Source organism: Haemorhous mexicanus, chromosome 14 (genome assembly GCF_027477595.1).
Source record: "Haemorhous mexicanus isolate bHaeMex1 chromosome 14, bHaeMex1.pri, whole genome shotgun sequence".
In the NCBI taxonomy this organism is placed as follows: Eukaryota; Metazoa; Chordata; class Aves; order Passeriformes; family Fringillidae; genus Haemorhous; species Haemorhous mexicanus.
The window spans coordinates 2,043,988-2,060,212 of NC_082354.1; the positions used below are offsets into that span (position 1 = coordinate 2,043,988).

General features: G+C 55.9%; 1 protein-coding gene across 1 annotated transcript; it reads left to right on the forward strand.

Annotated features, from left to right (window-relative positions):
• Positions 1 to 5,526: 5,526 nt before the first annotated feature.
• LOC132333763 (endothelin receptor type B-like) lies at positions 5,527 to 16,077 on the forward strand. Its single transcript, XM_059859182.1, has 8 exons — positions 5,527 to 5,715; positions 9,326 to 9,835; positions 10,687 to 10,799; positions 11,212 to 11,416; positions 12,579 to 12,728; positions 13,390 to 13,523; positions 14,162 to 14,270; positions 14,933 to 16,077. The coding sequence occupies exons 1-8, from the start codon at positions 5,542 to 5,544 to the stop codon at positions 15,080 to 15,082; spliced, it is 1,545 nt and encodes a 514-aa protein (XP_059715165.1). The 5' UTR covers positions 5,527 to 5,541; the 3' UTR covers positions 15,083 to 16,077.
• The last annotated feature ends 148 nt before the right edge of the window (positions 16,078 to 16,225 follow it).

Below are 16,225 nucleotides of genomic sequence, written 5' to 3' on the forward strand. Positions count from 1 at the left end.
TTCCAACACCCCTAAAGCAATTTCCACACTTCCTTTCATTGTCTCTCCGGGGTGGCTCCAGTGGGCAGAGCTCTAAAACTCAGCTGGTTCATTCCAAGCCTCCTCCAGGTCCCTGCCGGAGGTGCCCCTGCAAAACTCATCCAAAAAGGCTCAGATCTTCTTTAGGCAGCAGGGACTCCCAGGGCCAGGGATTCTGCCTTTTCTTGGATGGCATCCATGTTTTTCTCTTCCCGCAGGGCCCAGGCTCAGGGGTGAGTCTGAACTCAGCAGTGCCCAGTTGTGATTTTGCCACCACCTGTATTAAATTCTGGTTTTTCCTGGCTCATCCCTTAGCTGGCCACCGAGGTGTGGAAGTCATCTGGCAAATCCCAGAGTGAGGGCAGCCTGGAATTCCTGGCTGTTTCACCCTCCTTCCCCAGGGATAACCAAAGCCCAGACCACGGGAAGGATGGGTCCTCTCCCAGATGCCAGGGAGGGGATCCCCACTGGTGTTTTCCTCTCCTTGCTTTCATTCCCAAGGTACTTTTTCCACTGCCAATGAGGCATTTTTCACTTCCCCACTGCCAGCTTTCTCTGCGAGCATTGAGGGGGTTCCATGGGCTGAATATGAGGAATCTCAGCAGTCCTGCCTTTCCCAGAACTTTGAAGACTCCAAATTCCACACTGTTTACCCAGCCTGTTTCCTGCTGCCTTTCCTCATTCCCGTTTCCTGGAAAGGTCAATAGCACTTGAAGCTGTCGGTGGCTCTTCGAGGAGAGGCCATTAATCTCTCTATAATTATCTGCAATCATTTCACGAGCAATAACCCATTTGTCCAAGCTTTTCTCAGAAGCTTGTTAAGCAGAAGGAGGGAATGGAAGGTGGGAGACACTGGGAAATAATCCAGGGAATGTCCCACTGAACTTCTGGGTGCTGTGGCTGTGGGAGCTCCAGTGTTGGTGTGGTCCTGACAAAGCCACTGAGGATCTGCCCCAGCTCTTCAGCCACTGGAAAGATCTGGAGATCTCCCCAGATCTTCCTGGGTTTCACATGAAGTGTCTGGATCCACTCCAGTACTGACAGTGCTTGGATTTACTTCAATTGCAATTTTTTAGGAAGTTTGGCCCTGAAATCAAAATATTCACAGTTCTGGAGCTGAACTACTTAAATGAAGTAGATTTACCAAAATGAACAAAGATAATAAACAGCGCTCAGAAATTAAAAAGCCCAAATGCACTCCCATTTTCTATCAATTGATAATAATATTTTTTACATACATAGGTGTATGTAAGCAAAGGATTAATTAAAGGTTAGAGCAACTACACAAGGCAGGGGAGTTTGCTCAGGTTTAAAGCCCACAGTACTTAGGATTCAGTCAAAGATCTGCTAAAGAGAAATTAATGTAATAATTCTGTCCCAGTTCTGCTGCAGGAGCCAGTAGCCCACCTTTAATCAAGCTCATTAGCAAATGGCATCAGTGCTTCCAACGGAGGGAGGTTTGTGGGAGACCTCCTCAAAACACCTCAGGGAAATGCACCTTGTGACACATAAAGCCCGGGCAGAAATCCCATTTCTGTGTCCATGGGCCTCGCTCGCATGTCCAGCCTGGCACCAGATCAGCTGTGGAGCAACCTTTGGACCCTGAGGAGCCACAGTTCCACATCCAGGGGAGCAGGGACCTTCTTGGGAGCCGTGGCAGAGCTCAGGGTGAGGAGGGACAATTCCACCAGCACTTTGGGGGATCCTCTGTTACTTGCAGTCACCAAGTGCCTTGAGAGCAGTAATCCTGACCCTGTGAATACCTGGGAGGTGCCTCCCCTCTGCCTCTGAGGAGCCCTTAGGACTTGTGGAGTTCCTGGAGAAACCAAGGAGGGAGCAGCCAGGTGGGATTGGGCTCTGCTCCCAGGGAACAAGGGGCAGGATGAGAGCAAACAGCCTCAAGCTGTGCCAGGGGAGGCTCAGATTGGAGACTGGGGAAAGATTCTTCACAAGAAGGGCTGTCTGGCCCTGGCACAGCTGCCCAGGGCAGTGGTGGAATTCCCATCCCTGGAAGTGGGTTAAAACCACATGGATGTGGCACTTGGGAACAACGTTTAGCAGCGCTCGAGGTGGTGGCTGATGGTTGGACTTAGTGTCCAAAATGTCTTTTCTACTTTAGCAGTTCCATAATTCTGAGATGTTAATCCCTCTTCCCACCAGGCCAGGATCAACATTCTCCCATCGCTGGTTTCCACATCTTTGGGACACAGAGCTGTCCCCAGCCCCTGTGGCTTCCTTAAGGCTCCTGCGCCCCAAGGGACACAGCCACCACCCATCCCCAGCCTCTGATCCTTGCCATCAGGGCCATCTGCAGACAGCACGAGGCCCAACAGAAGCCCCGGTGTACCCGGTGTGGGGCAGGAGCCCAGGCACGGCCACCGCCGAGCGGTGACACGGGGACAGGACGTGCGACCCCCGGCAGCAGCAGCGGCGGCGGCTGGCCCGTGTCCCGCCTGCTGGCCCGAGCTCCCCGCGCCGCCCGGGCGGGGCTGCGAACGCCCCGTCCCCTCCGAACAGCTCCAAACAGCTCCAAAGAACTTGACTTCCCTCGGCCCCGGCTGATAAGAAAGTTATGAGCAAAAAAAAACCTTCAAGTACGGGGTCAGCGCGGGCTCGTGGGAACAGCGGGGATCTGGCTGCGCTTCCCGAGGCATCCCCTCCCTCCTCTAGGGAAGGGAAAGTCCCGTGGGGCTGAACAATCCCGTTCCGGCACCCACCCATCCCGGCTGCAGGGAGGGATGGGCTGCAGACACTGCAATAATCCCTGTTTCCCAGCTCTTTGCACAGGGGAACATTCCCGGGTTGGGGGATCCAGCCCGGAGTTGCTGGAGGTTCCAGTGTTAAATCCAGGGAGCATTCCTGGGCTGCTGGGGCTGGATGGGCAGCAGGGCAGCAGTAGGGGACAAATGGGGGTTTGCACCCCACTGCTCCCATGTTTCCCAAACCACCGGGACATTTTTCCTGGCTCACCTGAAGGGCAGCTCTGAGGCTTCAGGCTCAGCTCTCCATAAGATAGGAAAGGAAAGGAACAGAGGGCAGGGCAGGAACTGGCACCACCTCTTGCTCTCCTCACTCTTCCTTGCTGCGCTGCTGGGTCGCTCCAGGAGTTAAAACCGGGCAATATCAGCCTGGAGGGGGGAAGGAGAAGGGGAAATTCAGAGACCAGAACCTGATGTGAATGAAAATATTTGCACTGCTGGAAAGACGCCAGAGCTGTTCTCCAGCTCTCCAGACCCCTCTGGCATAAGAGGCAGGTCAAAGGGAATCCTGGCAGCAGGACTTGAGGAGTATGACCAGAAATGCGGGCACAATCTTTTATTTATTTATTTAAAGTGATGCCAGGGGAGGTGTTGGGCTGGGAGGCAGTTTCTGAGCTTTCCACTTCAGCATTCCCAGTGCCCCAGAACTAAACCCAAGCCTTCCCAGAAGATGCCTGAGCAGAAACACACCCAGCATCTCAATCAGATGACACCAGGCCTCCCAAAAGCAGGATTTGCCAGCTGACAACCCTAGAAAAACATCTTCCTGAAGGATTTGTCCCTGCAGATCCCCAGCAGTCACTTCTCTGTAATGTTTTACCTGTCTGAATTCCTGAGGGACTGTCTCTGAGTTTTCCTGCTCAGCTCCCAGAGGAGAGGCTCTGTTTGTGGTGCCTCCAGGGATGTTCCCTCCTGCCAGGCATCCCTGATTTCCCACAGCATCTGGGATAACACAGACCCACACCTGGGCACTGGGGCTCCTCCAGCTGAACTGAAATGGGGTCTGGGGCCAGGCTGGGGGGTCAGGGCTGTGAAGAGCAATTAGTGCCCTAATTAGTGCCATAATTAGAGCAATTAGTGGGGGGTCTGGGAGGTGCCTCCATCCCCTCCTGTGCCCATCCCTGGGCACACAGCTGCATTCCCCCTGCCGTGGGGTGAGCACCCAGATGTTGGGAGGGGACAGGACAACCTCCCAAATGATTCTCCCCGATGTTTCTCTGCTCCATGGCCACACCTGTTGTTCAGATTCCTCTCAATCTCCTCAACCCAAAGCAGAGCCCAGCTGAGCCTCTGTGGGGCAGCTCCACACCTGTCCACTGCAGGTTAAACCCTGTGATTCCAGCTGGGAGCAGCAGCCATTTCCCTTCACCAACCCCTGTCTGGCAAAGCTGTTCCCGTGACTTGGACTACAAAGCCATTGGCACATTCCCACAGCTGGCAGAGAGATGAGGGATGGATGCCCTGGGCTCTGGCTCTCCCCAGGCCTCAGGGATCCCTGGGCTCCCCAGAAAGCTGTCCTGCTTTCCTGCTGGAACACAAAGCACGGGACATGGCTTTGGGGTTTCATTCTCACCATTGCAGTGACTCAGCACCAGCCTCGGACCCCAGTGTGTGTCAGGGCCACTCTGGCTGGCCAAGGTTGGGTTTTCCTGGGGGTCTCCCAGGGCTTGGAGCCATCCTTTGTCCCCAGCACAACAGAGAGAGCCATTCATGCCCTGTCCTGTGCAGGAACGTGACTGGCCCAGAATAGGCTGCAGGACCCCCCCGGGGGCAGGGAGGGTGCCCCTGCATGCCCCAAACCCCTCTGTTTTGGGAAGAGAGCCCAGGAAAAGCTGCAGCTCCTCACAGAGGCCAAAGGGTTAAAGGGTGGTTAAATCATGGATTCTGCCCCGGGCAGAGGAGCCCTTTGAGGGGCTGCTCCCTGCTCTGCCTGGGATGGGGCAAGCAGAGGGGACAGGGCCAGGTCACCTCCTGCTGCCCTTCAGAGCCTCCAGCTGGCAATGGACTCGTTTGCTCCCACATGGGCCAGACCAAAAGTCCAGCCCCAGAGTCCCAGAAATGCACCAAGGTGCAGGAATGATCCATTGAGCTCCAGAGTCAACTCTGGGACACAAATTTCAAGGTGGAAACAACTCTGGGTTTTACTGGACAAAACGGGGCAGCAGCTGAGTGTTCCAGGCAAGGCTGGGGATGGGCTGTGTCCTTCCAGCCCAGCCCAACCCAGCAAACCTGGCTTTTCCTGCTGTCCTTCCCACTAAACCTGGCTCTACCTCTGTGTCCTTCCCACTAAACCTGGCTCTACCTTTGTTTGCTTCCCACTAAACCTGGCTTCATTTCCATGTCCTTCCCACTAAACCTGGCTCTACCTCCGTGTCCTTCCTACTAAACCTGGCTTTATTTCCATGTCCTTCCTACTAAACCTGGCTTTATTTCCATGTCCTTCCTACTAAACCTGGCTCTTCCTCTGTGTCCTTCCTACTAAACCTGGCTTTTCCTGCATATACAGATGATTTCTACCCTATTTACAAACCCTGCCACTGAGTAAAGACAGGCTGGTCCAGTTGTCATCAGCAACTTTGAATAATTCTTGAGATGAGAATCCTGTCACTCATGGAGCAGACAGTGCCACCCCCTGTGCTGCTTTATTTGTTTATTATTTTCACTCCTTCCCAGAGCTATCCCGTGTTTCTCCCGCCTTTCCCTGCTCCATCCCCATCCCGCCCTCAGCCATTGGTCACAGGGGCTGTGCTGGGGGAGCCCTGGGATGTTCTATAAAACCACCCACGGGAGGAAGGAGCATTCTCCGCAGCTCCAGCCCCCTCACAAAAGCCAACTCCAGCATCCAAACCAGTGCAGCTCCCCCAGGACATGCCAAGCGTCCCGGGCAGGGGGAAGGAGCCCTGAGGAGCAGCTCCCACATTCCAGGGTCAGCAGGAAGGTAACGACTCCAAGGAAAGCTTTGCTCTTCTGTGCATTAATCTGCAGACAAAACGATTCCTTGTGTCTGGGTGAATTTTTGCAGCCCCCTCTGGGGAAGGTGTTGAAGGGACCACAGTGCCTGGACCAGGTCCAGGATGTGGCAGGGAGAGGAGAAATCTGGAACACCTGGGGTGGGAATTCCTCCTGCTCCTGGAGCAGGCTGGGCTCAGGGCAGGGAGCCCTGAGGATGGGATGTGCCACTGTCACCTCTCTCTCCTCTCCTCCTTCCACAGAGATTGTGCTGCAATATTTATCCACAGAAAATCTGTGTTTGGTGTCTGGAGAGATGAGTCTGGAGAGGTGGAACTGCTCTGGAAGGGAGGGAGAGGAGGAGGAGAAGGAGGATGGAGGGAGAGGCTGCTGGATGTGAGGATGGAGGTGCTGGGCTCTCCTGGGCTCCCAGGGAAGAGGGATTCCAATTCCACTCATGGCACCTTCCAGGCAGAATCAGGCTCTGGAGGGCTGAGGTGACAGTTTTCAGTCCGAGTTTCCCTCTGGGAGTCTCTCACTGATTCCCTGAGTCCATGTCAGGATTCCAGTGGCTTCAGCTGCCATTTGGGCTCAGCACAGTTAAAATTCCCCCTGGGATGGGTGAAAGCAGTTCGGGATCTGGGGTTTAACTGTGCTGGTGCTGGTTTCCCATCTGAATAAGCTTTTTGATGCCCCGTGCCTCAGTTTCCCTCAGCTGAGGAAGGGCTGTGCTTCCAAGCACTCCAAGATGAGAAGAGCAAGGAGTACATGGGCAGTTAGACAGGAGAAAACAGTTTCTCTTTGACTAAATTTTGGGTTTAATAACAGATTTGATTGAGTTCAAGGCGAGAAGTGGAGGAAGTGTTTTTCCTCTCAGTGCTTTGCAGCTGTGCCGTGGAGGGGCTGGGCAGGAGCCCTGTCCTTGTGATCCTCCCTCACATGAGCTCCTCTGTCAAGCCCCGGGGTTTTTATGCTTCTACATTTTTCTTTACCAGAGCTCTGAGGTCAGGCTGGGCTCATAAAACAGCCCAGGGCTGTGGGGGACTCTGGGCACCTTCCCCGTTCCAGGGGTGCTCTGGCACTTTCTGCCAGCGCCACCTCTGTCCTCCATCCAGGAGTGGCTGTGCCATCACCCAAAGCTGTCCCTGAGAGCCCTCAGGGACCTCGGGCAGGAATTCTGAGCCGAGTCAGCCGAGAGCTGAGCCCTCTCCTGAGAGCTGCAATCCTGTGGCCATGGTGGTGAGGAGAGCTTGGGACACCCCCAGTGGGCACCTGCGCCCGGCGTGGCTGGGGGAGTTCAGTGAGGCTGAAATCCCTGGAACGGGTCAGAGCAGGGATTTGTGCCCAGGTTTGTGATCCTTTGGGTATTTATCCACCTCTCCCTTCCTTTCTTCACCCTTCCCAGCCCAGCCCAGGCATTTCCACAAAGCCTGAGCCCCTGGGGAGGCACAGCTGCTGTCCACAGGAGCTGTGGTCAGTGCTGGGGGCTCCTGCCTCGCCTGGCCACCTCCTCCCAGGGTGGGAGCTGTGCTGGGCCCGGGATTCCCCTTGCCATGGGCAGGGAGAGCCCTGCTACAACTGGGAGTGCCTTGGCTGGCTGCTCCTGGAAGCAGCTCCCGGGGTGCAGCGGGTTTGGGATCAGATCCCAGCTCTGCCTGGAGGAGTCAGAGCAGAGCTTGAGACCCTGCTCTGCTCCCAGTCAGGCTCCCTCGTCCCTGCCTCACCTGTTCCCTGGAGCAGGGAAATCCAGGGACTCTCACAAAGGCTCCAGTTCCCAGTTCAGTCTCAGCAATTTCTTCTTCCTTCAGAGCTGGGAAATTTCACAGTTTGACAAAAGTGTTCCTTACTCACTCCAACCAGGAGCCCCCAGATTTATCCCTATTTGAGAAACACGTTGGAGTTTGCTCCTTCTCTGGGCTCATTTCTCAGCCTGGATCTCCCAGACCCCCTTCCTCAAGCCCACCCCCTGGGATGGAGCCACCACCACCCTCAGCTCTCTCCTGTGGTTGTGGTGCAGCCCCTGGGCTCTTCCTCCCTAGTCAGAGCTGAGCAGAGCAAAACCACTCTGGGAATATTCTCTGGTGCTCCAGCCCTGGAGACCTTTCCCTGTGTCAGCAGCCAGGGCTGGAAAGAGCCCAGGGAGAGTTACAGCCCTGGGCAGGGAGCAGGGCAGGCAGGGGGGTTGGGGAGGAAGGGGTTCAGTTGATGGGGTGAGGAAGGGCAAGGAGGGGCTGTGCTGCTGCACATTGATGGGGTGAGAGCTCGGGAGTCAGTGTGGCACTGCTGGAAAAGCCCTGCAGTTTTTCCCAGTGTTTTCCCAGCAGGGCTGTGCTGAGCCCTCCCTTTGCAGGGGCAGCTGTGGGACCAGCTGGGCAGGGGGATGGTGGTGAGGCTTCAGTTTCCCCCTGGAATGAGCTGGAAAAGTTCTGCTGGTTCTCTGGACCCCGAGGTGGGACTGCAGAACTGCCCAGATGGGCAGGCATTGACAGAGGTGCCCCAAAACTGCAGCCTCAACCTGTCAGGAACTAAATGCCCCAAAACTAAACCCTACAGCTCCTGCCAGGAGGGGACAGCCAGGGGTCAGGCTCTGCTCCCAGGGAACAGGGACAGGAGGAGAGGCAACGGTCGCAGGCTGGGCCAGGGAAGGTCAGGGTGGACACCAGGAGGAATTTCCCCATGGAGAGGGTGGTCAGACCTTGGAAGGGGCTGCCCAGGGAGGTTTGGAGTGCCCATCTCTGAAGGTGTCCAAGGAACACCTGGACTCAGAGCTCTGGGCTGGTGACAAGGTGGGGATTGGGCACAGCTTGGACTCAATGATGCTGGAGGGCTTTCCCAATGTCAGTGATTCTGGGATAAGTGAGGAGTGGGATGGGCACAGAAGGGAATTGGGACTGTCCACACGAGCAGCAATGCAGGAGGTGCAGTCCCTGCTCCCACAGTCACTGAGCACAGACAGGTGTCCCAGCCACTGCAGGGCCACGTCAGAGGCACAAGGGACAGTTTGTTCTCCTTCCAGTTTGTTCTACTCAACTGTTTAAATTTAGCAGCACAAACCCCACCCTCAGGGTCAACAGCTCTGACCTGGTGGGATCCAATCTGGCATCGTTTATGTTTGCTGGGATGATGGAGCTCTCCAGAAACTCATAAATAGAATTGAATCATAAAATAGAATATCCCAGCTTGTAAGAGACCCACAAGGATCATCCAGTCCAGCCCCCGTCCCTGCACAGACACCCCAACAACCCCACCCTGGGCATCCCTGGCAGCGCTGTCCAAACCCTCCTGGAGCTGTGGCAGCCTTGGGGCTGTGCCCATTCCCTGGGGAGCCTCGGCAGTGCCCAGCACCCGCTGGGGGAAGAACCTTTCCCTGATTTCCAACCTAAACTTCTCCTGATACAGCTCCAGCCATTCCCTGGGGTCTGTCCCTGCTCACAGTGAGCAGAGATTGGGGTTGCCTCTTGTGAGGAGCTTTCAGACCCCGATGAGGTCAGACCTCAGCCTCCTCCTCTGCAAGCTGGACAACTTTCTTCTCTCCAATATACCATCTCTCCATCCTCTGCTAAACAATTTCTCTCCCTGGTCCCTTTCTTCACTGGCAGATCCCAGCAGGACCCCAAGGACATCCCACAAGCACCATGAGGACTCCTCCTGTCCCCAGCTTCACTGTCCTCTCCTCAGTAGGACCGATCCTGTTCCCAGCCACCCTGGCCATTGTCCTGAGCTGCCTCTTCTCTGGGGCACACAGCCAGACTCCCGGGGCCTTGCAGGAGAGCACGGTGCCCCTGGAGGAGCTGGGCCAGGAGCAGCCCCAGGGCCTGGTGCGGGCCGTGCCCGTGTCCAACGCGTCGGACGCTGCCGGGGGCCGGCCCTCAGAGCCGCCGCTGCTGCCCGTGTGTGCCCGGCCCGCCGACATCCGCCACGTCTTCAAGTACATCAACACCATCGTGTCCTGCACCATCTTCATCGTGGGCATCATCGGCAACTCCACGCTGCTGCGCATCATCTACAAGAACAAGTGCATGAGGAATGGCCCCAACGTGCTCATAGCCAGCCTGGCCCTGGGGGACCTGCTCTACATCCTCATCGCGCTGCCCATCAACGTCTACAAGGTGGGCTCCGCCTGGCACGGCTGCCATGGGGCTGCTCTACATTCTCGGGGGCCTGGGAGGAGCTCCTGCACGAGCTGTGCCTGCCCCTGGATCCCTGGAAGTGTCCAAGGCCAGCTTAGATGGGGCTTGGAGCAGCCTAGGGTGGTGGAGGGTGTCCCTGCCCATGGCAAGGGGTGTGATGGGATGGGCTTTGAGGTGCCTCAGAAACCTTTCTGGGGTTCCATGGTTTGTGTTGCTGCTGAGGCCCAAGGAAAGAGCTGTAATGGGTGGCTGGTTCCGGGGTAGCCTCAGGAAGGGCTCCAGGGGTCAGGGGGACAGAAGGGTTGTGAACTCAGTCCCCTCTGGAATGAGTGGCTTGGATTTCTCCAGATGTCAGGACATGTTGTCCCCACCTCTGCTTGTTCCAGCTGAGCGTGGGGCCACAGAGCCCATGTTCTGTCAGGAAGGTGAGTGTGCTTGGGGGTCAGACCCTGCAAAAGGCTTAGGACACACGGCTCTGGTGCTGGCCAGGCTGAATTTTGGCTGTGTCAGAGCATGACTTTCATTCTTGCTTTGAAAACAATCCAAAGCAGCCTAGAGTGGAGTTTAGGACTCAGATCCATTCAAAACCCCCCAGGGTCTGGAGTCAGGAACTGGTGTCTGGACCATCCTTCATCTCTGTGTCCAGTTAGGGAAATGAAAGTTTCCCAGTGTCAGCAAACCGTGGGAAAGTGCCCACATTCCCAGTGGTCAGAAGCTCAGGGAGCTCTCCCTGCTCTCCCTGAGCTCCCCACACCCTGTGGGTGCACCCACAGAGAGGAAGCTGGAAGCACATTCCCAAAGCAGCCTGGTAACCTGTGGATCCTCCCCAGCTCCTGGCCAAGGACTGGCCCTTTGGGGTGCAGGTCTGCAAGCTGGTGCCCTTCATCCAGAAAGCCTCCGTGGGCATCACGGTGCTCAGCCTCTGCGCCCTCAGCATCGACAGGTGAGACACAACAGCCACCCCTGCCCTGCCCAGCCTGCCCTGTCCCTTGGTGGGAACCAGAGGCAGAACCAAAAGCTCGTTCCCACGCCAGTGCCAAGATGGGGACAGACTGCTCTCATGTGGAGCTGCAATCCAGCAGGAACTCTCTGGTGACAGAGCTGAAATCCTGCTGGGAAAGGCAGAGGGGAGGATCATGGTGTGGGTGGGGTGGTGAGGAAGAGTGGCCAAGGACAGCCCCCATCCCATCTGAGCCCCTGCTTCCCATTCCCACACCTGGGAAGGTTCAGAGGTGGAGGAGGAAGGTGTGAGGGAAAGGACCTTCGGGGACAATTCTAACCTGCCCCTTCTGCTCCCCTCTCTGGCTGCTTTTCTCTCTCCCATCTGCTCCTGTCTCGTTCCCACACCCGGGCAGGTACCGAGCTGTGGCGTCCTGGAGCCGGATCCAGGGCATTGGGATTCCCATGTGGAAGGCTGTGGAGGTGCTGCTGATCTGGGCAGTGGCCATTGTGCTGGCAGTGCCTGAGGCCATCGCCTTCGACATGGTGGAGCTGAGCTACTGGGAGCAGCACCTGTGGGTGTGCATGTTGGCCTCGGAGCAGAAATCCCGCTTCATGAGGGTACCTGTGCATCCCAACCCCAACCCCAATCCCGCTTCATGAGGGTACCTGTGCATCCCAACCCCAATCTCACTTCATGAGGGCACCTGTGCATCCCAACCCCAACCCCAATCCCGCTTCATGAGGGTACCTGTGCATCCCAACCCCAATCTCACTTCATGAGGGTACCTGTGCATCCCAACCCCAACCCCAATTCCACTTCATGAGGGTACCTGTGCATCCCAACCCAACTCCAATCCCAATCCCGCTTCATGAGGGCACCTGTGCATCCCAACCCCAACCCCAATCCCACTTCATGAGGGCACCTGTGCATCCCAACCCCAACCCCAATCCCGCTTCATGAGGGTACCTGTGCATCCCAACCCCAACCCCAATTCCACTTCATGAGGGTACCTGTGCATCCCAACCCCAACCCCAATTCCACTTCATGAGGGCACCTGTGCATCCCAACCCCAACCCCAATCCCGCCTCATGAAGGCACCTGTGCATCCCAACCCCAACTCCAATCCCGCTTCATGAGGGTACCTGTGCATCCCAACCCCAACCCCAATCCCACTTCATGAGGGTACCTGTGCATCTGAACCCAACCCCAATCCCAATCCCGCTTCATGAGGGTACCTGAGCATCCCAATCCCAACCCCAACCCCAATCCCGCTTCATGAGGGGACCTGTGCATCCCAACCCCTACCCCAGTCCCAACCCCAACCCCAATCCCAATCCCACCCCAAATCCCGCTTCATGAGGGCATCTGTGCATCCCAACCCCAACCCCAGTCCCAACCCCAACCCCAATCCCAATCCCACCCCAAATCCCGCTTCATGAGGGCATCTGTGCATCCCAACCCCAACCCCAACCCCAATCCCAATCCCAACCCCAACCCCAATCCCAATCCCAATCCCAATCCCAATCCCAATCCCAATCCCAATCCCAATCCCAAACCCAATCCCACTTCATGACGGTACCTGTGCATCCCAACCCCAATCCCAGTCCCAACCCCAATCCCAATCCCAACCCTAATCCCGCTTCATGAGGGTACCAGTGCATCCCAATCCCAACCCCAGCCCCAGTCCCAGTCCCACTCCAGGAGGGTACATGTGCATCCCAAGTTTCCCCTGCTGCCCTTGCCCCATTTCCAGCTGCCCTCTCTCCCTGTCCCCCGCAGTTCTACCGGGATGTGAAGGACTGGTGGCTTTTTGGCTTCTATTTCTGCCTGCCCTTGGTGTGCACGGGCATCTTCTACACCCTCATGTCCTGTGAGATGCTGAGCAAGAGGAACGGGATGAGGATCGCTCTGAATGACCACATGAAACGGGTGAGAGAACCAGGGAGGAATGCTGGCATTCCCAAACAGGAGGGAGTGCTCTTAGAGGGGGGACACTTTCCATCCCTCTGAAGGACAGGATGAGCGGGCAAAACCTCACAATGGATCTTGGCACATTGGTGCAGGGATTACACCAGGGAAAAGGGCCTTCAGCTCCATAATCTCCAGCCTTGGGGATGACCCCAAACCCTTCTGGCTTCATTAGAGCTCTCCTGGTCATTTATCCCAGCCCACACCACACTGGACCAAAGGCTGGATGTGCCAAATCCCAGACAAGGGGTGCAGGGAAGAGTTCACTGTCCCCTCTCACACTTTGGGAATGATTCCCTGAGGAGCTCCAGCTGGTTGCCACATTAGCAGTGTGTTGGATGGGCGGAGGAGGCCCTGTGTCCCAGGGAACACCATCCCAGCAGAACCACCAGGAGTGGTGGTGGGAAGGGGTCTGGTCCACATGGAGCTGCTGCTGCCCTGCCCCTTTCTGCAGCCTGGACCTGATGCAGGGCTCCAGGAGCAACCTGGGCTAGTGGGAAATGTCCCTGCCCATGGTGGGACGAGATGAGATTTAAGGTTCCCTCCAATCCAAACCATTCCATGATTCTAATTTGGGACTTGCTGCCCTGTGCTCATCCTCCCCCCTGCCCCTGTCTGGCAGCGCCGGGAGGTGGCCAAGACCGTGTTCTGCCTGGTGGTGATCTTCGCGCTCTGCTGGCTGCCCCTGCACCTCAGCCGCATCCTCAAGAAGACCATCTACGACCAGATGGACCCCAACCGCTGTGAGCTGCTCAGGTAGGGCCCCCAGCAGGTGACACCAGCCTGGGAGCCCCACTGGCACCAGCACAGACCCTGTTGGGTTGGGCCAGGCTGGGGGAGCTGCCTTCCACCTCCTGCTTTCAGGAATTCCTTGCCCGGACTGCACCGCCCTCCTGATGGGCACGGAGAGGGCAGGGGGACATGGGAAGGGTTCGATTAAATTTTGGAATGTCTCTGTGAGGCTGAGGGCTCCTGGGTACAGGAACATTCCCAGCAGGGCTGAGGGCTCCTCGCTTTCTGCCAAGTGGGAGGTGCCCATCTCCCTCCCCTTCCACCCATCAGCCAAAATCCAGCCCCAGTCCCGCTTCATGAGGGGACTTGTGCATCCCAACCCCAAACCCAATCCCGCTTCATGAGGGCCAGGGGTTGCTGCTGTGCTGGGGTTTGGGAACATCAGGAGCACCAGGAGAAATCAGAGCTCCTGTTCTTGGCTTCCTCAGGGAATGCTCTGCACAAGGAAAAGTGGTTTTTCTTAGGGAAGGATGTATTTGTGCCTAGCTGTGTTATCAGTCACTGCTCCTCCACAGAAGCAGGATCCCAGGCCAGGCAGTTTGGAAATTCCCTCTGTTCTCCATGAGCTTCTGACACATCTGTTCTCTCCCTTCCCATCTCAGCTTCCTCCTGGTGATGGATTATTTTGGGATCAACATGGCCTCCCTCAACTCCTGCATCAATCCTGTGGCTCTGTACTTTGTCAGCCGGAAATTCAAGAATTGCTTCCAGGTAGGAATGACCCCCGGGCCCAGGGGCACAAGCTGTCTTATTCCTCATCCCAAATTTTCCCTGTTAGACAACTCTCTTCTCCAAGTACTCCAGAGCTCAGTGCCCTGCTGGGGGGAGGCTTTTGCTAGAGCCGGATTTAGGACAATCCCAAAAATTCCCTGTCACTCTGGAACAGGAACATCCCCACAAACCATCAGACCAGGCACTGGGGCTGCTGCAGAATTTGAACCCAAGATTTTGGGAGATAATTGTCAGGAGTAGTGAAGCCCTGAGAAAGAAAGGGAAGGAGAATGGGACGGGACGGGACGGGACGGGACGGGACGGGACGGGACGGGATGGGATGGCATGGCATGGGATGGGATGGGATGGGATGGCAGGCCAGCCCAACTGTTGGGTTGGAAGCTAAGCATCACCTATATTTTCTGTCCCCTAATGATGAGAACACACAACTACAAAAAATGCCCCAAATTTCAGTATCCTCATTTCCCACCCTCACCAGCTGTATCCTGGAAAAACTGCTCCCAGTAGAGCTGCAGGACAGCAAGGCTCAGCAATTCCCAGCCTGGCTCTGTGCAGGCACACTTGCTGGCACAATACAGGAATATTTCCTCCTCTTTTCCCATATCCCACATGTGTGACCTCTCCCCCTTGTGTCTCCCCAGTCCTGCCTGTGCTGCTGGTGCCAGAGGCCAGCCCTGAGCATCACCGCCACGGATGAGAAGGGATCTGTTGGGAAGTGGAAAGCCACGGGGCAGGAGCTGGGGCTGGACCGGAGCAGCTCCCGTCTGAGCAACAAGTACAGCTCTTCCTAAACCCGTGTCACTGTCCCGGACAAGGCACGGGAACAGCAGGACCCCTCCGATCCTCCCCCAGGCTCTTCCTGGCTGGGCCTGAATCAGCTTTACCGTCGTGTCCTCACCCAGCTGGAAGGAGCTGGAGCATTCCCCAGGACCAGCTCCAAGCCCAGCCCCTGACCCCAACGGTCCCCTCTGCAGGAGAGGGAAGGGCATTCACATCCTCACAAGATTTTTATTTCCTTGCAGGAAAACCAAGGGACTTCTGGCCATTGCCTCGGGGTGGAACGGGGGCGGGGGGATGCATGTGGGAAGGGAAGGAACATTGGGGTGGTCACTCTGTGGGGTAAGGAGGAGAGGGAGAGTGACAATTCCCAGCTGTAAAAGCCAAGCAAAGCCTGGATAAATCCCTGTGAGGGACAGAGATGTCCTTGTGGTCATGTGGAGGTGGGAAAGGCAGTGGAGAAGGTCCAATCTCAGCTGGAAGAGCCACTAGAACCAAGTAAAAAATGGGAAAAGGCTCTCTCAAATTTATTATTGGCAACAATTCCTTCCCCAGGTGATCTGCCAGCAATTCTCAAAGCCAGGTTGGACAGGACTTGGAGCACCCTGGGATAGGGGAAGGAGTCCCTGCCCATGGCAGGGGTGGGAGGAGAAGGAGTGGGAGTCCCTCCCAACCCAAACCAGTCTGAGAATACATGTGATTCCATGTGACTGAGAATCCATGTGATTCCATTCTAACGTTCTTGCCAGAACTTTCAGAAAAACTACACAGAAAAGTTGTATTTATCAGGTTTTTTATAATTTGTTGGTTTTCCCACATCTCTCTTTTCCCTCTCTCTCTTTTCCTTCTTTCCCCCTTCTACCTTGTCATAGAAAAAAATGGAGAGAGGAAAAGGTGAGAAGAGACGAGACCTGCAATTAAAACATTCTCCAGGTGTTGGGGTGGGCTTTTAGCTTAACTTTCACTGAAATGTAAATGTTTTACAAATAAATCATAAAAGACAAATGGGTTTCAAGGAAAACAGAGACTGAGGAATATCAAGACCAGCCCATTTTCCCAATGGGCTGAAATGGAGCAGAAATTTTTCCAAATTTCCCAATCTCTGGGAAATGTTCCCAAATTTGGAAAATTTTCCCAATCTGTGGAGCAATCTGTCT

What these genes read in the sequence shown, in the direction of transcription:
- LOC132333763 (XM_059859182.1), top strand. Translation starts at nt 5,542, where the DNA reads ATGTTCTATAAAACCACCCACGGGAGGAAGGAGCATTCTCCGCAGCTC. An exon ending in TGAATGACCACATGAAACGG is followed by an intron (nt 12,729 to 13,389) that starts GTGAGAGAACCA and finishes CCTGTCTGGCAG; the next exon opens with CGCCGGGAGGTGGCCAAGAC. An exon ending in AATTCAAGAATTGCTTCCAG is followed by an intron (nt 14,271 to 14,932) that starts GTAGGAATGACC and finishes GTGTCTCCCCAG; the next exon opens with TCCTGCCTGTGCTGCTGGTG.